General features: G+C 45.3%; 1 protein-coding gene across 5 annotated transcripts in view; it reads right to left on the bottom strand.

Annotated features, from left to right (window-relative positions):
• The window catches only part of si:dkey-118j18.2, a 126,589-nt gene that overhangs the window by 11,638 nt on the left and 90,302 nt on the right, over positions 1 to 24,649 (bottom strand). For 4 of the 5 annotated variants that reach the window (XM_038796860.1, XM_038796856.1, XM_038796857.1 and 1 more), the window contains 2 exons: positions 12,382 to 12,450; positions 10,728 to 10,887 (listed from right to left, as the gene is read on the bottom strand). In XM_038796860.1, the coding sequence (XP_038652788.1) occupies positions 10,728 to 10,887; positions 12,382 to 12,401 (180 nt within the window). In that variant the 5' untranslated portion in view covers positions 12,402 to 12,450. Of the gene's footprint in view, positions 1 to 10,727; positions 10,888 to 12,381; positions 12,451 to 20,857; positions 20,876 to 24,649 lie in introns of those variants that run through there. The other variant, XM_038796858.1, reaches the window with a different exon arrangement.

Here is a 24,649-nt window from a genome sequence, read left to right as displayed (position 1 = left end):
AAGAAAGAAAGAAAGACAGACAGACAGAACAGACAGTCAGAAAGACAGAAAGAAAGGACAGAAAGAAAGAAAGGACAGAAAGAAAGAAAGGACAGAAAGAAAGAAAGGACAGAAAGAAAGAAAGGTCAGAAAGAAAGAAAGGACAGAAAGAAAGAAAGAAAGGACAGAAAGAAAGAAAGAAAGAAAGAAAGAAAGAAAGAAAGAAAGAAAGAAAGAAAGAAAGAAAGAAAGAAAGAAAGAAAGAAAGAAAGAAAGAAAGAAAGAAAGAAAGGACAGAAAGGACAGAAAGACAGACAGAAAGGAAGAATGGACAGAAAGAAAGAAAGAAAGAAAGGACAGACAGACAGAACAGACAGTCAGAAAGACAGAAAGAAAGGACAGAAAGAAAGAAAGGACAGAAAGAAAGAAAGGACAGAAAGAAAGAAAGAAAGGACAGAAAGACAGACAGAAAGAAAGAAAGGACAGAAAGAAAGAAAGAAAGAAAGGACAGAAAGACAGACAGAAAGAAAGGACAGAAAGAAAGAAAGAACAGAAAGAAAGAACAGACAGACAGACAGACAGAAAGGACAGAAAGGACAGAAAGAAAGACAGGCATACAGAAAGAAAGACAGACAGACAGAAAGAAAGAAAGGACAGACAGGCAGACAGACAGAAAGAACGACAGACAGCCAGAAAGAACGACAGACAGCCAGACAGACAGACAGACAGACAGACAGACAGGGTACAGACAGACAGACAGACAGACAGACAGACAGACAGACAGACAGAACAAAAGAAAGACAGACAGACAGACAGACAGACAGACAGACAGACAGACAGACAGACAGACAGACAGACAGACAGAAAGGACATAAAGAAAGACAGAAAGACAGACAGAACAGACAGAAAGGACAGAAAAGAAAGAAAGGACAGAAAAGAAAGAAAGGACAGAAAAGAAAGAAAGACAGAAAGAAAGACCAGACATACAGAAAGACAGAAAGAAAGAAAGGACAGAAAGAAGGACAGACAGAGGGAAAAAGGAGGAGAGGGAGGAGGAAGGAGAAGAGGGAGGAGGAAGGAGGAGAGGGAGGAGGAAGGAGGAGAGGAGGAAGGAAGGAGGAGAGGAAGGAGGAGGAGAGGGAGAAGGAGGTAGAGGAGAGGGAGGAGGTAGAGGACAGGGAGGAAATGGAGGAGGATGAGGAGGACAGGTAGGAGTAGGAGGAGGAGAGGGAGGAGGAAGGAATAAGAAGGAGGAGGCGGAGGAAGGAGGAGAGGGAGGAGAAGGAGAGGGAGCAGGAGGAGGAGAGGGAGAATAGGGAGGAGGAGGAGGAGGAGAGGGAGGAGGAGAGGGAGGAGGAGAGGGGAGGAGGAGAGGGGAGGAGGATGGGGAAGAGGAGGAGGAGGAGGAGAGGGAGGAGGAGGTAGAGGAGAGGGAGGAGGAGGTAGAGGAGAGGGAGGAGGAGGAGAGGGAGGAGGAGGAGAGGGAGGAGAAGGAGAGGGAGGAGAAGGAGAGGGAGCAGGAGGAGAGGGAGCAGGAGGAGAGTGTGAATAGGGAGGAGGAGAGGGAGGAGGATGGGGAGGAGAGAGAGGAGGATGGGGAGGAGAGGGAGGAGGTGAGGGAGGAGGATGAGGAGGTGAGGGAGGAGGATGAGGAGGAGAGGGAGGAGTAGGAGGAGGAGAGGGAGGAATAGGAGGAGGAGAGGGAGGAGTAAGGGAAGAGGAGAGGGAGGAGTAAGGGAAGAGGAGAGGGAGGAGGAAAGGGAGGAGGAGAGGGAGGAGGAGAAGTGGGAGGAGGCAGAGAGGGAGGAGGAGAGAGGAGGAGAAAGAGGAGGAGGATTAGGAGAGGGAGGAGGAGGATTAGGAGAGGGAGGAGGAGAAGAAGACCAAGAAGAACAACATGAAGAACATAGAACAGTACAGCACAGAACAGGCCCTTCGGCCCTCGATGTTGTGCCGAGCCATGATCACCCTACTCAAACCCACGTATCCACCCTATACCCGTAACCCAACAACCCCCCCCCCCCTTAACCTTACTTTTCAGGACACTACGGGCAATTTAGCATGGCCAATCCACCTAACCCGCACATCTTTGGACTGTGGGAGGAAACCGGAGCACCTGGAGGAAACCCACGCACACACGGGGAGGACGTGCAGACTCCGCACAGACAGTGACCCAGCCGGGAATCGAACCTGGGACCCTGGAGCTGTGAAGCATTTATGCTAACCACCATGCTACAAGAACAACAAGAAGAAGAACAAGAACAAGATTAACAACATGGGGCTGGTTTAGCACAGTGGGCTAAACAACTGGCTTGTAATGCAGAACAATGCCAACAGCGCGGGTTCAATTCCCGTACCCGCCTCCCCGAACAGGCGCTGGAATGTGGCAATGAGGGGCTTTTCACAGTAACTTCATTGAAGCCTACCTGCAACAATAAGCTATTATCATATTACAGATAAAAGGGCGCGGACTGGTTGACAAGTGGACTCTGATTGGCCAAGGCATTACCATTGAAAAAGTAATGTGGGAGGGGGGGGCTACGGACTTTTGAAACTCTGTAATTTTGTTTCCAGAGAACGAGTTCCTGCGTAATAGATGTAATTTCTAGTGAGTGTAAATGAGCAATGTTATGAGCTGAACTGACTATTATAAAGTTTTGACAAAGAGTCATCTTGACTTAATGTTAGCTCCATTCTCTCTCTACAGATGCTGTCAGACCTGCTGAGATTGTCCAGCAGTTTCAGTTTTAGTTTCAGATTCCAGCAACCGCGGTGATTTGTCTTAAATTGGTTGTTAGTTTAGCTGTTGTTGCGTTCAGGGCTATCCTGCGATTGGATAGCACTTGCTGAATCATATCCAACAAAATGTTTTGTTTTCAGTTTTGCATGGGTGAGCTGGTTGAGTACGGTCTATACTCTGCCTACTACAAACTGAAGGAACATGCGGTTTGATTCAATTAGCCAATCATTTGGACATATGACCTACCTATGTGGCATTACACCAGTACTGTAATTCAGTCTATTAAATGTAAATCAGTGATTGGCCAGCGCTTGCTGAACAATCCTGAATGTGCTAATAGATACACTACTCCCAATTTATGATAATCAGTCGAGTTTGTAACGTGGCTCATTAATACTTGCTAGAAGCAACATACATTCATAAGCAAGGCATAGGGACCCATTCTGTGCAAACAAAAATAATATATGCAAGCTTCATCTTTTTTGAATTACTGGGAGCTTGGGGAGCCTATAGTTCCCCATTGCTTTCTCCACGGCAAAAGCCTTGACCCGAGTTCACTTGGCAACCAATCAGTACGCTTTTCTTCTGTAGTATAAATTGTTCCAATTGTTTGAAATTTAGCATTCGTGTGTTTGTGGTCATTTGTGCAAGGTGAAAAGCTTTGGCAACATGCCTCTCTTTTCAGAATGTGAGATAATTAAATAGGGATTGGAGAAAAAAAGGGCATCATGCAGTTTCTCACATTGAAGGCTACTACACAAATTGTATGAATAGGGGCCACTGCATATGTTAATCTGGGTAAGAAAGGGGTCACACAAGTTTCAAGGAAAATCTAATTCTCAAATTGTTTTTTTTTATTTGCCTTGCCATACTATTTGCTGCTACTCATGTTTCAGGATTGCGGACATCAAATTACAATCTCAGAGCTTCTTTCATGAGCAGTGAAGAGATGCTAGATTTGGAATTCAGCATTGCCTACCAAAACATTTCCTGTAATTATTCAGTTATATTTTCCAGTTCCAGCCCTTCCTCATGTATGCTTAGTTTGCTGAGCTAATCATACCGGAATCAGCAAGTTAAAATCCATTCAAAGCAGGCTATGGCTTTTAACCATGTTTCATCTTTTTAGATATGTCATTGAACATTTTCCCATCTGTTTTTTCAATACATTGTGGAGCTCCTGTAGAAGTTATATCATTTTATTAAATGGAAATTTAATTGCTGGTTTTATAGCACTGGACAACGGCAGATCCTGTACCCTATAAATTTTGTTTAGCAATCTTTAAAATAATTTCTGGTTGTAAAAGTAATTGAGATTTATTGCAACTTTCTTACTTCCAACTGAAAACAAACAATACAACAACACTCCTTCCTTTTTCCAGTTATAATCTAGCCTGCCCACCAACTTCACCAACACCTCATTTGAATCAGGAGGGCATAATTGCTTGAGTGACCATCTGATTTCTCTCTCCTCCCTCAAACAACGACAACACAAACAAAAATGTCTGGAGGTTTAAGAGGGTAAACTGGAGTGCCAGTTTATTCAACCCATCAAATTCCCAATCTTTAAGTGATGCTCAGGAAAAGCAAGGGATTCCTCCCTTACATGCCCATCTGATTCAATAATGTCCTTTACGAAAGGAAATCTGCCATCCTTACTAGGTCTGGCCTCTATGACTTCAGACAAGTGAGCATTAAGTAAGGAAAGCCAGTGCTGATTTGGTAAATGCAAATCGCGTTTATTTAACTTGGTTGAGTTTTGAGAATGAGTAACAAAGAGGGTTGAAGAAAGGGATGGTGGTATAGAACAAAGAACAATACAGCACAGGAACAGGCCCTTCGGCCTGTCAAACCTGTACCGGTCATGATACCAATCTTTGCAAAAACCCTCAGCACTTCCTTATGCCATATCCTTCTATACTCAGCCTATCCATGTGTTTGTCAAGATGTCTTTTGAACACCATAAACGTATCTGCTTCCACAACTTCCCTTGACAACGTGTTCCAGGCACTGCCAGACTCTGGCGGGGAAGGACCACTCCTTTCCCAGGACATGGTTCAGATCCAGTCCCTTACTCTCAGGCAGGGAGGGAGCGCTACCACCCGCTGTATAAAAAGAAAAACTTGCCTCATACATCTCCTCTAAACTTTGCCCCACGGACTTTAAACATATGCACCCTGGAGACTGACTCCTCCACCATGCCCATCCACTCTATTCATGCCCCTCATAATCTTGTACACCTGTGTCAGGTCACCCCTCAACCTCCATCTTTCTAATGAAAACAGTCCAAGTCTATTCAGCTCACCACATAGATAACACCCTTCAGACCAGGCAACATCCTGGTCAACCTCCTTTGCACAGAAATATCCTGGTAAACCTCCTTTGCACACTCTCCGAAGCCTCCACATCCTTCTGGTAGTATGGTGACCAGAATTGTGCGCAATATTCTAAGTGCGCCTTACCAAGGTTCTATATAACTGTAGCATGATTTGCCATGTTTCTGGACTGGTATTCCAGAGGTCCAGGCAAATGCTCTGGGGCAATATGTTCAACTAGCACCATAGTAGCTGATGGAATTTAAATTCAATTAATTAACAGATCTGGAATTAAAAGCTAGTTTTAGTAATGGTGATTCTTGGATCATCATTAAAAAAATCTGCAGTCCTTGTCCCACCTGGCCTATATGTGACATCAGACCCACAAAATGTTGAGTCTTAACTTCCCTCTGAAATGGTCTAAGAAGCTTTGAGTTGTACCCAACTTCTATAGAAAAGTAAAAAAAGGAATAAAACTGGATGGACCACCCAGGCAGAGAAATGGCAATGGCATACTGCGCCCAGATAACCATGCGTCCTCCTTCCTAATATCGGTTGCTTAATCATGACCACCCTCACCAACCCTGGCTGTCTAATCCACTGGCAGGCAGAACCACCAACGGTGGCGGTACAGTTGTATATAGTCAGGCCAGAGTTGCCTTGGAGTCCTCAATATTCACTCCAAACTGATGAAGTCCTGTGGCATTAGTTCAAACATGAACATGGAAATCACTTGCTGATCACCACCTAATCACCCTCCCTCAGCTGATGACTCCTCCACGTTGAACATCACTTTGAAGAAGTACTGAGGCAGGCAAGATCACAGAATGTACTATGGGTGGGAACTTCAATATTCATCATCAAGAGTGGCTCGACAACACCATGACTGACTGAGCTAGCCATGGCCTAAAGAACATTTCTGCCAGTCTGGGTTTGTAGTAGGTGGTAAAGGAACCAAAAAGAAGGGAAAACCTATGAGACCTTGTTCTCACCAACCTCTTGCAGTTGCATCCATCAATGAAAGTACTGGTCAGAATGACCACCACATAGTTGTGGAGATGAAATCCTGTCTTCACACTGACGATGGAATATACAATGGCATAGTGGTAATGTCATTGGTCTAGTAATCCAGAGGCCCAGGTTATTGCTCTTGGGTTCAAATCCCACCATGGTAGCTGGTGAAATTTAAATTCAATTAATTAAATCAGGAATTGAAAGCCAGGTTTCGGTAATAAAGCCCATGAAACTTCCATCGAATGTCATGTAAACCCTCTAGTTCCCTAATACCTTTTAGGAAAGGAAATCTGCCATCCTTTCTGGTCTGGGCTACATATAATTTCAGATCCACAGCAATGTGGCTGAGATGCTTAGCTGCCCTCTGAGCAGTGGGCAGAACAGTGGGCAGCACGGTAGTACAGTGGTTAGCATAGTTGCTTCACAGCTCCAGGGTCCCAGGTTCGATTCCTGGCTTGGGTGACTGTCTGTGCAGAGTCTGCACGTTGTCCCCGTGTCTGTGTGGGTTTCCTCCCACATTCCAAAAATGTGCAGGTTAGGTTGATTGGCCATGCTAAATTGCCCTTAGGTTAGGTGGGGTTGCTGGATTATGGGATAGTGTGGAGGTGTGGGTGCTCTTTCCACGAGCCGGTGCAGACTCGATGGGCCGAATATACTGTAAATTCTCTGATTCTGCATTGTAAATTCTATGATTCTATGAAATGGCCCAGTAACCCACTCAGTTCAAGGGCAATTAGGCTTGGGCAACGCCCACACCCCATGAAAGAATTTTTTAAAATACACTCAGCTATCACTCTGCTAAATGGGACCAATTCAGAACAGATCCAACAACTCCAACTGAGCATCTATGAGGCTGGTCATATATTCAAACACAATCTGTAACCACATGGTCCGGCATGTCCCTCAGTCTACCATTACACCAAGGGATCAGCCCTAGTTAAATGAAGAGGACAGAGATTTAAGATAATTGTCAAAAGGACCAGAGGAGGAGATTTATTTAAAACATTTTACATAATGAATTGGATAAACATTTGAAAAGGAAAACATAGCAATATTAAGGGGAAATAGTGAGGAATTGGGATTAATTGCAAAGCTTTTTCAGTGCTGACTCAGGCATGGTATACCAAATGGCCTCCTGTTCTATCTGGTTCTGTGACATAAGGCAGAGTGCTTTGAACTGGGTACTTCCTCACCCTTAAAAGATTTCTAGTAAATTGTGAGAAGTATGTTCCATCTCTCATTCATGACGTGGTATAATTTCTAGACGCACCAATTGTCTTTAATGGACTTTTTATGTATAAATTTCTGAGCTGAAGGTGAGGAATGGTAAAGAATGGAGGGAATACATAATCTAAAGATGCATCAGAGATGCAGTGTTTGCACCAATAAATTGGAAACGGATGGAATCTATGGTCAGGAGATCACTGCAGAAACATGATACTAGGTTAAGATTCTGTTAGTTAACATTATGAAGTAGAACTAAGAAAATCAAAAACAGTATTTCATTCGGAACATACATGAGTGAGGTGACCACTAAAGCAAACCTAAAACCACAGTTAATTATTTTAACATTCATGTGACGATATGCATTACAATTCAATAATAGATTCTTAAAAGTATTTATGAAATACTCTAATTAATGCAACAAATTTCACAAAAACCTTACATAAAACTGATATATTTTTATTATTCAATGAAGCCGGGCAAGTGGTTGAAGTATCAATGGGGGATCATTTTGCAGACAGTGATGATAACTGAGGAATAGCCTGAGACCTATGTTCTAAACTGGGGGTAGGCCAATTTCAATAAGATCAGACATGATTTGGCATGAGTGGACTGGGAGCAGACACTTTTTTATGTTAATCATTGACAAAACAGTGGGACGCATTGGAGAAGGAAACAGGGAGAGTACAGGGCTAATGTGTTCCAATCAAGAAAAAGGGTGGGACCACCAAATCTAGTGAACCCTGGATATCCAGGGATATACAGCATTGGATAAGGAGAAAAATTAGAGGCTTTTGGCGGATATCAAGAGCTCAAAGCAGCAGACGCCCGAGAGATGTATAGAATGTGCAAAAATGAATTTAGGAGAGCAAAAAGAGGACATGAAAGGATACTGACAAGTAAAATAAAGGAAAATCTTAAGTTGTTTTACAAGTACATTCAGGGTAAAAGGATAACGAGGGAAAGAATAGGGCCCATTAAGGATCACAGTGGTAATGTGTGTGGGGAGCAAGAGGACGTACGTGGGGTTCTAAATGAATACTTGGTGTCGGTGTTCATTGGTGAGATGGACGGTGTTGGTGTAGAAATCAAGGAGAAGAACTGTGATAAAATTAAAGAGATTGACATAGACAGAGAGATGGGAACAAAGTTAGCACAGTGGATAGCATTGCTGTCTCACGGCGCTGAGGTCCCAGGTTCAATCCCAGTTCTGGGTCACTGTCCGTGTGGAGTTTGCACATTCTCCCCGCGTTTCCGCAGGTTTCGCCCCCACAACCCAAAGATGTGCAGGGGCTGTGGATTGGCCATTCTAAATTACGCCTTAATTGGAAAAAATGAATTGGATACTCTAAATTTATTTAAAAAAAGAAAAAAAAACATGAGTCATCTGGCAAGCTTAAAAGTAGACAAATCTCCAGGGCCAGATAAAATATATGCCAGGCCGTTGAGTGAGGCAAAGGAGTTAATAGCAGGGGTGCTGGAAATAATTTTCAATTCCTCTTTGGCCACAGGAAAGGTGACAGAGGACTCAAGGATAACCAATGTGATACCATTATTCAAGAATGGAGAAAGGGACAAACCAGGAAACTACAGGCCATTCAGTCTTACCTCAGTGGTGGGGAAACTATTAGAAGCAATTCCGAGAGACAGAATGAATCTGCATTTGGAGATGCAGGGAATAATTAAGAAGTGAGCATGGCTTTATTAATGGGTGATCATGTCTGACCAACTTGATTGAATTTTTCGAAGAGGTGGCCAGGTGTATAGATGAGGGAAATGCATTTGGGGTAGTCTAATTGGACATCAGCAGGGTGTTTACTAAGGTCCCACATATGAAACTGGTAGCGAAGGGACCCAAGGTAATTTGGCAAATTGGATCCAGAATTGGTTGAGTGGTAGGAAGCAGAGGGTAATGGTCGAAGGGGTTTTTCTGACTGAAAGCCTGTGTCCAGTGAGGTCCTGCAAGAATCATTGTTGGGGCTCTTGCTGTTTGTTGGTCATATAAATGCTTTAGACATTAATGTAGGAAACTTGATCAGTAAGTTTGCAGATGATACGAACATTGGTGCGGTGGTAAATAGTGAGGAGGAGGCAGGAGGATAAAGACGGGCTGGTCAGATGGGCTGATCAGTGACAAATGAAATTCACTCTGGATAAGTGTGAGGTTTTGCATTTGAGCACGACAAATAAGGCAATAGAATATGTAATAAATGGCAGGGCCCTGGGAAGCACCGAGGATCATAGGGACCTTAGTGTGCATATACACCGGTCCCTTTTGGTAGCAGAGCAGGTAGCTACAGTGGTTAAGAAACATATGGTATACTAGCCTTTATTAGCCGAGGCATAGAGTTTAAGAGCAGGAAGGTTATTCTGGAACGTTAGTTAGGCCACAGCTTGAGTATGGTGTGCAGTTCGGGAATCTTCATTATATGAGGGATGTGATAGCACTGGCAAGGATGCAGAGGAGATTTACCAGGATGTTGCCTGGGCTGGAGGGTTTTAGCTATGAAGTGAGATTGGATAGACTGGGGTTGTTTTCCTTGGAGCAGAAGAGTCTGAGGGTGGCGGGACATGATTGAGATGTATAAAATTATGAGGGTGAGAGATGGAGTAGAGAGACTTTTCCCCTTAGTAGAGGGACCAATGACCAGGGGGCATAGATTTAAGGTAAGTGGCAGGAGATTTAGATGGGGTGGGTGGTGGGAGTATGGAACTCGCTGCTTGAAAGGGTGGTGGTGGCAGAGACCCTCATAACATCTAGTGAGTATTTAGGTGTGCTCTTGCAATGCCAAGGCAATGCCAAGGCTTACAAGGCTATGAGCAAAGTGCTGGAAAATGGGATTAGAATAGTTAGATGATTGTTTTTGATTTGGAAGACACAATGGACCAAAGAGTCTTTTCTGTGCAGTAGACATTTATGATTCAATTTTAAAAGGTGAGGGAAGACTCATATGATCATTGACTCATGACTGGTAGTATCAATTTCGGCAGTATTACTAAAAATTAACCTTTTGTAACGTCAGCACAGAATATTGAAGCCGTTGATCCCAACAAAGCATTTGCAGGGTGATAAGGAACAAGGAAACAGCAAGACTGTACTGGCCTTTTTCAGCCCCCTTTCCTCTGCTCGCTCCCACCTTCATCATCCACTCTGAATATTGTAGCTAAACTTAATTTCAATGCTTTTGCAGTTACATCCTTTCCTCAAAGCCAGACTGCAAGAATTTGCATTTAATTCCTTTAGCACACTGGGCTAAATAGCTGGCTTGTAATGCAGAACAAGGCAGCAGCGCGGGTTCAATTCCCGTACCGGCCTCCCCGAACAGGCGCCGGAATGTGGCTACTAGGAGCTTTTCACAGTAACTTCACTGAAGCCGACTTGTGACAATAAGCGATTATTATTACTACATGCAACTCTTAGCTTTACAAGGAAGCAGAGAACTATGATCACTTACATTTTGCCGCTCACAGAGTTGATGTAGGTAGGCCCTGCCCCCGACAATCACTATCTGTGCATTCCGTGGATTGCTCAGATAAGCATCTAGTTGTCGCTGCCTTGAGCGATACCAGCAGATGTAGAAGAAGATTTTGACAATAATAAATATAATCACTATTCTGTTGGGAGTAAATGAACATTCATTAGGAAATAACATATTTCTTTTTGTAGTAAATATGCAACCTTTGGTAAAATAATTTGTTTAATCCTTTAAATTGTATAAAACTTCTTGAAACAAAAAAATACATTATTAAATAGACTGGCCTCTATTACATGCAACATAAACTCAAGGAATATATTATCTATGACTAATCTTATAAATGTAATTCCATATGCAATTTAAGCTGTTATTAAGCGGCAACACTCTCGCCTCAGAGTCAAAAAGTTGTGGATTCAAGTCCTACTCCAGGATTCGAGCACAATAGCTGAGCTGGCATTTCTGTTCAGGATTGAAAGAGTTGCACTCTGAGGGATCACCTTGCAGGAGAGATGCAAAGCCAAGGCCCTTTCAGGTGCACATAAAGCATTCCACTATTTCACAAAAGTGAAGGGCAGTTATTCCTGGTGCCCTGGCTGATATTAATCCCTCAGCTAACATCACAAAATGACATTATCTGGTTACTATGACATTGCCATTTTGGGATCTTGCGGTGCTCAAACAGACCACCGCAATTCCTAAATTACAACAGCAATTCAAAAGCACCTCATTGGCTGCAAAATAGTTTAGGACATCGGATATGGTGAAAAGCTCTAAATAATTTATTTAATGGTTATTTATCAAAATAGGTTCCATATCACTGCTGTAGAGTTTGCAATATGAACAATTGGGAAGCAATTCTAAGTTGCTACAAAAATGGCTTCCCAAGGACCAAGCTAAGGTGATGTTATCACAGAAATTGTAGGTATGAATCCAGCTACCCAAGTTAATTTTGCTAACTGCATATGCTTAAGTTGTCCAAATGAAGCACAGTCACATTTTCTTACCAAAATTAACTCCACATATTTTTCGAAGCAGAAAAAAAACTTGTAGATGCCAAACTTCCTTGTATGAACAGCACAAAGATGTCCATAAATGGAAATAAAGTAAAAAAGGGATTTTAAGCTGCCCAAGTTAAAATAGCAAGATCAAAGTTTCAGAGATATGTAGCATTACCATTGGAAACTTTACCAAAAACTATAATGTAAATCGGTGATCAGGCAGGAGTCTCAGTTAAGGAATAATTGATAGTTAACAGCAGCTTTGCAAGTAGGGAAATATTTATGAAAAAGAAATTGGGAGTTTTTAAAAAACTATACCAGGACTAACTAATGTGGAGGCAGTGAACTAAACCCCACATGTTCAAAAATCATGATCACAATTGCATTTGCTATAGCAGTGTTTTCATTTTGCTAATTTATTTCAGAGCCAGCAGGCAAAATTTAAATAGGAAAGGTTTTTTTGAAAAACATTTAGAAGTTGGCATCTCCACAAGACCTTTATTCAAAAATGAAACAAGAGTGGAGATTAAACCCAAAAATGGATTCACGGCAGAGAAGAGTGTGAAGTGGATGACATCGTTCATTGTAATTTCTTATGGTGCCATTGCCATACTTTAATGTAGTACTGTACTTACATGTACCAATAAAGTTCCATTATCTATCATAAGAGATGACTTCTCATTACCACAGACTGAGTCCAGATGCTAGAAAATCATGAGAACAGAGAGTGGTTCAGAATATAACCCTTAAACATTAACAATCAAAACAGTAGTGATAATAGTGCCTATTTACAGGTTTTAAGATGTTTTGTAGAACTTGTGCATGATCTCGGTGGTATTTTACATTTAAGATTAACACTTAGTCTTTACATGCTACAGCATAAGATCTTGCAGGTACCTTGACTGCCTTAACAATCAATAGTGATCATTTGGTTGCAAGGAACTCGGACTTAGCATCCCTGGACTAGGGAGGAGGCAGGAGGGAAATTGACTACATTTTCAGATCTTGACTGCAATTCGTTTGTGTGTGGATAAAAAGTGCTACTGTGTGAACTTTAGATAAGAACAGGGCCATGGTCAAACAATCGATCAGCAATCATTATTTGAGTCACACATAAAGAATGGCTCTTTGGGCAATACATCAAAGGTCAGGCGCGTCCATGTTAGACCAAGGCTGTAATGAGGTCTTGAGCCAAGTGGCCCTGGTGGAACCCAAACTGAGCAAAAATGAGCAGATATTAAAACACAAAATGCTAGAAAAACTGAGCAGGTCTAGCATGATCTGTGGAGAGAAAAACAGAAATAGCGTTTCAAGTCCATATGACTTCTTCAGAGCAGTGAGCCGAATACGTGCCACTTGCCAGTATTATCAATTACCCCATCTACCATCGCCTTAATCCCCAAATCCTGTCCACTATCTATAATACACAAGTCGGGTGTGTGATAGAATAATCTTCACTTGCTTGGAGAAATACAACTCCAGCACCACAAGTAGCTCAACACCATCCAGGAAAAAGCAGCCTGCTTGATTGGCGTCCCATCCACCACCTTAAATATTCACTTCTTCCACCAACAGAACACATAGTAGCAGCACTGCATACCATCTACACGGTGCTCTGCAGGAACTCAAAGTATCCTTTGACAGCCCTTTCAAACACTCTGCCACCTAGAAGAATAAGGGTAGAAGACCACCACCTGTACGTTTGCCTCCAAAGGGGGTGGAATGTGACTCAGTGGTTAGCACTGGGACTGCAGCGCTGAGGACCGGGGTTCGAATCCCGGCCCTGGGTCACTGTCCGTGTAGAGTTTGCACATTTTCCCCATGTCTGCGTGGGTTTCACCCCCACAACCCAAAGATGTGCAGGTTAGGTGGATTGGCCACGCTAAATTGCCCCTTAATTGGGGGGAAAAAAATAATTGGGTAATCTGAATTTAAGGAAACAAAAGTTTGCCTCCAAACACCACACTAGCTGGGATTTTGTGCCCACCTTTGCCACAGGTGCAAAGAGCGACGGGGCGTCGAAAAAGTCCCATTAGAGTCAGAAAACGAGAATCTGACCAGCGACATTTTGTTTTCAGATGAGCATGGGGCGTCGAAAAAGTCCCATTAGAGTCAGAAAATGAGAATCTGACCAGCGACATTTTGTTTTCAGATGAGCAAAGCCCCCCACCCCGTGGGGGTGGCATGCTGAAACAGTGTCCTGTAATTGCCCCGCTTCCCTTTGGGCAGCTCCATATGGAGTGCAGTAGTACAGGATGGCAGCTCACCACCATCTTTCAAGGTAATTGGGGATGGGGAAAATTGCTGGAGTGATGCTCACAAAAATACTATCCAGGCCAGAAACAGCATTAACAGAATGGCAAGGTCAGGGGAGAGGGTGGAAACAGGGAAGAAAGGTGGCAGAAAAATTTACACAGGCAACTGAAGTATAAATCACCTCACTAGCAGTATGATTAAACTGAAATGAAACGGTTTTACACATCTTACACCACATTGTGCTCCATGTATACATCGTGCACAGCAAGAGCTACAAAAAGGGAGTATGAAAAGAAACTCACAAAACATACAAGTGGGTGGTCATGAAGAAAACAACCATTGGTGATATTATCAAGAAAATAAGGAAATGGCAGACACAGTATGTCAGACCTACCAGGAAACAAATATTGAATCAGAGACAGGGACACATCAAAAGTAGTGTAAGCAAAATAACAGTAATAAAATAAAATTGGCAAATCCCCCAGACCCAAGACTTCCATTTAAAGGCAAAAGGTAGAGATACCCGAACTATAATTGTCCAAAACTCTCAATTAAGGAACCATTCCTCCATCAGGCCCCACCAGAGTGAGCCAGAGTTGGTGCAAACCATGACCCAGATTTTCTGTGCACAGAGTGCCAGAAAATCTGGAGTCAAATCTCGGCTGTGCAGAATTACACACCAGTTTTTAACCTGAAACTGACGCTGATAAATTTTAGGCCAATTCCACCCAAGGACTTGGGGACATGGTCTAAAAAGAGCTTGGGCGGAATTCTCTGCTCCCGGGAAAAATTGGGAGCGCCGTCGTGAACTCGGCCGAGTTTCATGACGGCCTCGGAGGCCACTCCTCGCCCCCTATTCTCCCCTCCCGGCGGGGCGAGAAGTGGCGCTCTGTAACTCTCGGCTGCCGGGCGGCGCGCCGAGAGTGACGCGACGGCGGCGCCTATGTGACGTCAGCCGTGCATGCGCAGGTTGGCCGGCTCCAACCCGCGCATGTGCGGCTGACGTCACGACGGCTGACAGCTCGAACCCACGCATGCGCGGTGGCCGTCTACCCCTCAGCCGCCCCGCAAGACGTGGCGGCTTGGTCTTGCGGGGCGGCAGAGGGGAAATAGTGCGTCCGATTGAGACGCCGGCCCGGCGATTGGTGGGCACCGATCGCGGTCCTGTCCCCTCCCGAGCACAGTCATGGTGCTCATTCCCCACCAGGCCCCCTACAAGCCCCAAACGGGCATCTCCACACCCATTTCACGGCGGCAGTGATCAGGTGTGGTTGCCGCCGTAGTGAAACGGCTGCGAACGGCAGGCCGCTCGGCCCATGCGGGTCGCAGAATCGCCGTGAAAAACTGCGAGCGGCGATTCTTCCGAGGGGGGGCGGGCAAGAATCGCAGGGGGCCGTTAAATTAGTCGGGGGGCCCTCCCACGATTCTCCCACGCGGTGTGGGGAGCAGAGAATCGCGCCCCTTTACTTTTCAGGAGTGAAATTAGGAAATATTTCTGCATGCAAAAGGCATTAGAAATTTGAAATACACTTCTGCGAACAGGAATTGATGCTGGATCATTTGTTAATATTTAAATCAGAAATTGATAGATTTTTGTTGACCAAAGGTTGTAGCTCTTACTGAATGACAGTATACGCTTATCTTATGAATGACAGAGCAGGCCTGAGGGGCGAAATAGCCCGTTTCTGTTCCTGTGTTCATGAAATAGGATGCCCAAGTGTTCTGGGCTATTGGTCTCAGGACACTGGTCTTACAGGAAGGGGACAAAATGGTCAGGGTTGCTGCCAATCTCTGTTTACTGACCCTTACAATGGGAACAAATTTGGGTTTACCTGCATTGCTCCCTCAGGATGAAAGAGCTGCCTCAGCAAGGAGTCAATACCTTCAGAAGAGGAGTTTGAGAAGCAGGGGAGAAAGTTGTCAGAAAAGAAAACCTCGCAAAATATGCTGATTTAATTTTTATGCCAAATGTATTCTGGATTTGGAATGCCAGGCTGTCTAAAGGAATGAAATCAAAGGACCTTGAGAGCCTTGTTACAGTTTTCAATGTTACTGATGCTGAACAATGCAAAAATGAAAGAAAATTGGAAGAGGTCACAGTGGGAGGGCTCTTGAAAAAAATTGGCCACGTTTGCACAAAAATAAGTTTAAATCTCACTTGGCCGACAGCAATCAAGAATTAAAATGTATTTATAAATTTGTCACTGGGGCATGCTCCAGCAGGGAAAGATAATGATTCACCAGCCAATTTATCAGGAGCTCAACAAATAAATCAACCCCATTTCACAATTCTGCTCAGTTTATTTTTTTGCCACAGATAATTACTGTACTTCAAAATTAGATAAACCTAATTAGTATCATATTCTTTGCATTAACTCAAGAACTGTGAAGCCATTTGAACAGCGTCCGGGCAGAAACAAAAGTGTTCAGATCATCAAAGTCCTTATTAATACACAAAATGTATGATATGGCAAAATGCAGTTTGTACATAGAACATAAAACAGTACAGCACACCTCGATATTCTGCCGAGCATTGTCCGAAACCAAGATCAAGCTATCCCACTCCCTGTCATTCTGGTGTGCTCCATGTGCCTATCCAATAACCGCTTGAAAGTTCCTAAAGTGTCCGACTCCACTATCACAGCAGGCAGTCCATTCTACATCCTAACCACTCTCTGAGTAAAGAATCTATCTCAGATATCCCTCCTATATCTCCCACCCTGAATTTTATAGTTATGCCCCCTTGTAACAGCTCCATCCACCCGAGGGAATAGTCTCTCTATCTATCCCCCTCATCATCTTATAAACCTCTAATCCTCCTCCGCTACTGATGACCCAACCAAATATATTCGCCAAACATTTTGTACTTGCATTAAGTTTGGACCTATTCTCATATGTTGTCCACAATATGTAAATGATTAACTTTTATAGTGAACAACTATAAGGTTTACTTTGATGCCTGTGTACACCTGTTTACGTCAAGCATATGGATCACATAAAAGTCAGCAGTTGATGTGCAATAGAAATTACTCTAACAACAGTAGAATCAGAAGGGCAACTAGGGATGGGCAATAAATGCTGGCCTAACCAGCGATGCCCACATTCCGTAAATCAATTAAAAAATAAACCAGATAATTGGTTGACACCTTTGTAAAAATTAAAAGTGATCAAGTCTGAGCTAGAAGATGCCAGACAGAAATCTAAAGTTATGATGCAAACCACTGAGAAATTTAAAACATGTCAAATCTGTACACAATTTTTATACAATGGTGGGAAATCAAATCTTTTGGGGCAACTCCAACTGTGCTTTCATGGTTTCAACAAAATAAAAACTTCACCAAAGGACATCCTAAAACTTAGTGTGCTGACAGCCTCATTGCAAAGATGTAATATATATTTAGTACAACAGTTGGCCTCCTCTCAAACACCCATGATGCATTTGTTATTCAAGTCAGAGCAATGAGAGGCATTAATGTCAAGACCGCAGACCATCTTTCCCAATTAATGCTTAGTTCCCTTATAACACACTGGAAATTATGATTCTGAAATTTGACTATAAAACAATGGCCTACAACACTATTCTAAATTGTAATTTAGTTTTAGGAATCTACTACTGAATGGACAGTATTATCTGTGAAAGTCAGGTGGAATATATGCATAATATGATATACCTGCAAGTCTTGAAGTGACACACCAATGCTTTTAGATTAATACTTCTTTGTATTTAAACCATTGGTCAGAACTTTGACCTGGAATCTTAAAATGCAGCACTTTCTGATATGTAAAATTCTTTCACTATAATAAAAATCAACTGTTAAGTGATTGGCTCTAATTCATTATGAAACAGAGCATCATCTGATTTACTGTGATCATTGCTATATAAAAGTCCAGTTTCAGCAACAATGAAGTGTGCTTTTTTTATTCAAGGCATTTTCATACAAACTAAAGCAGAACAGCTAAACAACATTGTAAACAACCAACGCCCACTCCTCCCCTGCTCCCCTAATACCGTCCCTTCTCACATCCCCCTTCCCCATTTTAACTTCCTTACCCTCCCATTCCACCACTCATCCCTCAAACCTCCTTAAAGAAATCAATAAACAGCTTCCACTTCAGAGCAAACCATCTACCACCCCCTCAAGATGGATTTGACATCTCCAGCCACAGTAACCCCGCCAGGTCGCTCACCCATACCCCCACTTTTGGCACCTCCAAGTCCCGCCACCCAAGCAAAATCCGTCTCTGGGCTATCAGGGAGACAAAGGTCAGAACATTGGACTCCCAGATTTTCCGACATCCTGAATATCGCTACCTCTGGACTCAGGACCACCTCGGACAATTTGTCCGCGAGCACCTGCCAGAACGCCTTCAACCTTGGGACACGCCCAGAACATGTGGATGTGATTCACAGGCCCCCAACCTGCGCACTGCCCACACATATCCTCTATCCTGTCAAAGAATCTATGCATCCTCGCCGCCGGCATATGCGCCCTATGTATTACTTAAAACTGGATAAGTCTTTTTTTTCTTTATAAATTTAGAGTACCCAATTATTTTTTCCAATTAAGGGGCAATTTAGCGTGGCCAATCTACCTACCCTGCCCATCTTTGGGTTGTGGAGGCGAAACCCACGCAGACACGGGGAGAATGTGCAAACTCCACACGGACAGTGACCCAGGGCCAGGATTCAAACCCGGGTCCTCAGCGCCGTAGGCAGCAATGCTAACCACTGTGCCACCGTGCTGCCCAAAACTGGATAAGTCTTAACCTCACACACGATGTGGATACATTCACTCCCTGCAGGGTCACTGCTCACATCTCGCCCCCCCCCCCCCCAGCTCCTCCTCCCACTTGCGCTTTATGTCCCCCAACAGGGCCCCTCCCAGTCCATCAACACCTTGTAGACATCAGACACCTTCTCCGCCCAATCTCCTCTCTCTCAACAGCACCTTGTCTTGCAGCCCCAGGGGCGGTAGCTCAGGAATTAAAAGGATGGCATATCTCTCCTTACGAAATCTCAGACCAGCAGGTACCTAAAACTATTCCCTGTGGGCAGATCATACACTTCCTTCTGGTCCTCCAACCTCTCAAATTTGCCTCCTTTGAACAGATCCCCAAATCACTCGATCCCTGCTTGCCACCACCCCAGAAACCTCACATCCAACTGCCCCCCCCCGGTGCTAAGCTATGGTTGTCGAAGATCGGCTCCGACACCGAGGCACTCTCCAGTCCCAGATGCTGCCTCCACACCCTTAGGGCTGGCAGGACCACTTGGTTCACGGAGTACCTGGCTGGCGAGAACGGCAGAGGCGCTGACAACAAAGCCCTCAAACCTGTTCCCCTACACGATGCCACCTCCATCCGGGCCCACGCCAACACCCCCAAAACAATTTCCTAACTATAAAAATATTCGCCATCCAGTAGACAGCGGAAGCACCCCCATCCACTCGCCCCCGCTTCAGAAAGATCTTCCTAACCCACGTGATTTTCCCCCCCACAAAACCCAGAGATCAATGCATTAACCTTTTAAAAAACTTCTGGATGAAAATTGGGAGGTTCTGAAACACAAACAGGAACCTTGGCAGCACCGCCATTTTTACTGTCTGCACCCACCCTGCCAGCAACAGCGGCAAAACATCCCACCTCTTAAAATCCCCTTTCATCTGCTTCTCTAGTCGAGTCAGATTCAACTTGTGCAGCTGTACCCAACCCCGAGTCACCTCATTACCCAAGTATTTAAAACTCACCCCCACCCTGAATGGCAAATCCCCATACCTCTTCTCTTGCCATCTAGTCTCAATTGGGAACTCCTTGCTCTTTCCATATTCAAAATTCCTTTAAAATCCTCATGATGTCCATGATACTGCCCAATGGGTCTGAAATGTACAACAGGTCTTCCGCATACAGTGATACCTTGTGCTCGACACCCCTCCACTCAATCCCTCTCCAGTCACTAACGTCCTATGCGCCATTGCCAGTGGCTCTGAAGCAACAGGGAGAGCGGGCACCCCTGCCCCGCCCCCCGATGCAGCCCAAAATACCCCAAACCCATTCAGTTAATCCGCACACTTGTGACCGGCGCCTTGTACAGCAACCGGATGCAGTCACCGAGTCAAAACTGACCGCCCCAACACCTCCAGGAGATACCCCATTCCACCCGGTCAAATTCGTTCTCCACGTCCATCGTCACCACTACTTCCACCTCCTGTCCCTTGGAAGTATCATAATTACATTAAGCAATCATCTCACATTCACCAGCACTAGGCCCCCTCCCCGGGCCATATGCAAATCCACCCAGTCTGGGCATGGTCACAGACCATAATCGCCGAATATTCCAAGTGACCACCCATGCCAGCAACGCCTTGTCTAACACAAAAATAATAAATCCAGGATTACACTCGGTGTATGTGGGAGAAATATGAAAATCCCTTTGCCTCCCAAACCTCCAAAGGTCTACCACCCCTCCCACACCCCATGTGCTTCATAAACCCCTTCAGCTCCTTTGCCACTGCCGACACCTTCGCTGACTTAGGACTCGACCTGTCTAAGCTTGGTTCTCTAACTATATTAAAATTGGTCCTTTTCCAACTGCGCCACACCCTCGTCAGCAACCCTTCCCCCCAACAGACCAAAACACCAACACCATCCCCGCCCTCTAACAAACGCCCACTTCACTCCCGTTAACTAGCCCACCCAGCTAGCATGGTGGCCCCCGCCCAAGGCCTCCAATCTCCCTACCTCCCCCAACTCCCCTCGGCCCCTAACCATGCTCCCCTATAGAGTAACAAAAGGTGCATTCACTGTCGATGTTCCTCGTTGAAACACCTGCCCTCCAGAAAACCCACCATCACAAACCTTTAAAAATCATATAAACTCCTCCGAAGTTCAACGTCCTCACTCTCCTCTTCCCAGTCCATTGTCCCTCAAACTCCATCGCCTCCTCTGATGTGCCGAAATAATACTTTCGCTTCTGGAAAGTCACCGATAGACGGGTCGGGTCCAATACCAAAAACTGAAATGTTTTATATGTATTCCTTGAAATGCATTAAATTAACAGGTATTTCTGCAATGACAACCATTTAATTAAAAGGAGGATTGGCCAGAAGACAACTGTAATGTTTTTGCAAAGTGGGCTGGCAGAATCTGTTGCAAATGAAAAATGTTAGTGGGCGGACACTCAGCCTTCCAAAACCACCAGGCATTTGGCACCATGTCAACATTCTTGTTCTGAGGTCATAGTTTTCACTGGAGGTTTCATGATACTGCAGTAACTTTATTTTTAAAAGTTTCTATTTGGAAATACTGTTCATTAAAAGATTCCAGAAATTCATCACAACAGCCCAGGAAATGTAACAGATTAGGAACGGTTTTGAACAAAATTTGTACACGAGATGTGGGCGTCGAAGGCTATTGCCCATCCATATTGTCCTTGAGGGGGCATTGGAGAGTCAACCACATTGCTGTGGGTCTGGAGTCACATGTGGGCCAGATCAGGCAAGGATGGCAGATTTCCTCCCCTAAAGGGCATTAATGAACCAGATGGGTTTTTACGATAATCACGAGTTAAGCCTGGTATTAGTTCCTGCTAACACTGCATAAATTATCAATGCAAAATGCGGCTTCAGGCAGGTGTTTATTGAAGCCTGCTAGAAAACAGCATTGAGCATCAGAACAAGGTTGCAGAGATGGTTCGACATATTTAGAGGTACTGCAGTGAGTGTTTTCCGACTAATAACTTTCAGTTATAGAAGATGTGGGCGGCACTGTAGCACAGTGGTTAGCACAGTTGCTTCACAGCTCCAAGGTCCCAGGTTTGAATCCCGGCTTGGGTCACTGTCTGTGCGGAGTCTGCACATTTGCACCATGCCTGTGTGGGTTTCCTCCAGGTGCTCCGGTTTCCTCCCATAGTCAAAAGACGTGCATGTTAGATGGATTGGCCATGCTAAATTGCTCTTGGGTCCAAAAGGATTAGGTGGGGTACTGAGTTACGGGGATAGGGTGGAGGTGTGGACTTAGGTGGGGTGCTCTTTCCAAGGCGGCTTGATGAGCCAAATAGCCTCCTTCTGCATTGTAAATTCTATGATCTAAGAAGATTTCCTCTGTAAATGTCAAAGAAAAGGCTAGAATTTCTCTAGAACAGTTCTAGCATCTACAAATAATCAACATTAAGACAATCAAAACATTATGTTGATGCAGGCTCCCTCTTCAAGAGATTAAAAGCTCAAGGTGTGCTTAAATTATGCAGAGGAAATATTGTTACACATCTTCATAAGACCATAAGATGTAGGAGCAGAATTAGGCCACTTGGCCCATCAAGTCTACTCCGCCATTCAATCATGGCTGTTATTTTCTCATCCCCATTCTCCTATCTTCTCCCCATAATCCCAGATCCCCTTATTAATCAGGTGTTTAGCCTAATGTGGGCAGAAGGTACAGAATGGACAATGATCTTTAAAATCGACTTTTTATAAATTTCCATCAATTAATTCCTGGATTCCCCAAGGGTCCAGGAGGGGCTGGTAGAAGGGCTGGGGGCGCCAATAGGGCTAGAGGAGCTAGTCAAGGGAATAGGTCAGATGCAAGCGGGGAAGGCGCCGGGGCCAGATGGGTTCCCGGTGGAATTCTATAAGAAAAATGTGGACTTGGTGGGACCGGTGCTGGTACGAGCCTTTAATGAGGCGCGAGAGGGGGGGGGTTCTGCCCCCGACAATGTCGCAGGCTCTGATCTCCCTGATATTGAAGCGGGATAAAGACCCCGTGCAGTGCGGGTCCTACAGGCCTATCTCGCTTCTGAACGTGGATGCCAAGTTGCTGGCAAAGATCCTGGCAGCTAGAATAGAGGATTGTGTGCCAGGGGTAATCCATGAGGACCAGACGGGGTTCGTGAAGGGGCGGCAGCTCAACACGAACGTGCGGAGACTGCTGAATGTAATTATGATGCCGGCAGTGGAGGGGGAGGCTGAGATAGTGGTAGCGCTGGACGCGGAGAAGGCATTCGATAGGGTGGAGTGGGAGTACCTGTGGGAGACGTTGGAACGGTTTGGGTTTGGGGAAGGGTTTATTAAGTGGGTGAAGTTGCTCTACTCGGCCCCGATGGCGAGTGTAGTGACAAACGGGAGGAGGTCGGAGTATTTCGGGCTCCACCGAGGGACCAGGCAGGGATGTCCCCTATCCCCCCTACTTTTCGCACTGGCGATTGAACCGTTGGCGATGGCACTGAGGGGTTCAGGGGGGTGGAGAGGACTGACTAGGGGAGGGGAGGAACATCGAGTATCGCTGTATGCGGATGATCTACTGCTGTACGTGGCAGACCCAGAAGGGGGAATGCCGGAGATAATGGAACTATTAGCAGAGTTTGGGGACTTTTCGGGGTACAAACTAAATTTGGGCAAAAGCGAGGTTTTTGTGATACACCCGGGGGACCAGGGAGAGGGTATTGGGAGACTCCCCTTCAAGCGAGCAGGAAAGAGCTTTAGGTACTTAGGGGTGCAGGTGGCAAGGAACTGGGGGACCCTCCACAAGTTGAACTTTTCCAGGCTGGTGGAACAGATGGAGGAGGAATTTAAGAGGTGGGACATGGTACCGTTGTCGCTGGCGGGGAGGGTGCAGTCAATCAAAATGACGGTCCTCCCAAGGTTCTTGTTTTTATTTCAGTGCTTGCCCATCTTCCTCCCTAGGGCCTTCTTCAAAAAGGTGACGAGTAGCATCATGAGCTACGTGTGGGCGCATGGCACCCCAAGGGTGAGGAGGGTCTTTTTGGAGCGGAGTAGGGACAGTGGAGGGCTGGCACTGCCCAATCTCTCGGGGTACTACTGGGCGGCAAATGTGTCAATGGTGCGCAAGTGGATGATGGAAGGGGAGGGGGCAGCTTGGAAACGAATGGAGAGGGTGTCCTGTGGCAACACAAGCCTGGGGGCCCTAGTAACGGCACCATGGCCGCTCCCCCCCACGAGGTACACCACGAGCCCGGTGGTGGCGGCCACCCTCAAGATATGGGGGCAGTGGAGGCGACATAGGGGGGAAATGGGAGGTCTGTTGGCGGCGCCAATAAGAGGGAACCATAGATTCATCCCGGGGAACATCGACGGGGGATTTCAGAGCTGGTACAGGGTGGGCATACGGCAGCTGAAGGACCTGTTTATAGAGGGGAGGTTTGCGAGCCTGGGAGGGCTGGAGGAGAAGTTTGAGCTCCCCCCGGGAAACATGTTCAGATATTTACAAGTGAAGGCATTTGCTAGGCGGCAGGTGGAGGGGTTTCCCCTGCTCCCCAGTAAGGGGGCGAGTGATAGGGTGCTCTCGGGGGTCTGGGTCGGAGGGGGGAAGATATCAGACATCTACAAGATAATGCAGGAGGCGGAAGCAGCATTAGGGGAGGAGCTGAAAGCCAAGTGGGAAGGGGAGCTGGGAGAGCAGATAGAAGACGGGATGTGGGCGGATGCACTGGAGAAGGTCAACTCTTCCTCCTCGTGTGCGAGACTGAGCCTCATTCAATTTAAGGTGCTGCATAGAGCTCACATGACGGGGACAAGGATGAGCCGGTTCTTTGGGGGTGAGGACAGGTGTGTCAGATGTCTGGGAAGCCCAGCGAACCATGTGCATATGTTCTGGGCATGTCCGGTGCTGGAAGGGTTCTGGAAGGGGGTGGCA

The sequence above is a fragment of the Scyliorhinus canicula genome, chromosome 5, assembly GCF_902713615.1.
Source record: "Scyliorhinus canicula chromosome 5, sScyCan1.1, whole genome shotgun sequence".
NCBI lineage: Eukaryota > Metazoa > Chordata > Chondrichthyes > Carcharhiniformes > Scyliorhinidae > Scyliorhinus > Scyliorhinus canicula.
This window is presented reverse-complemented; position numbering and strand designations above follow the sequence as displayed.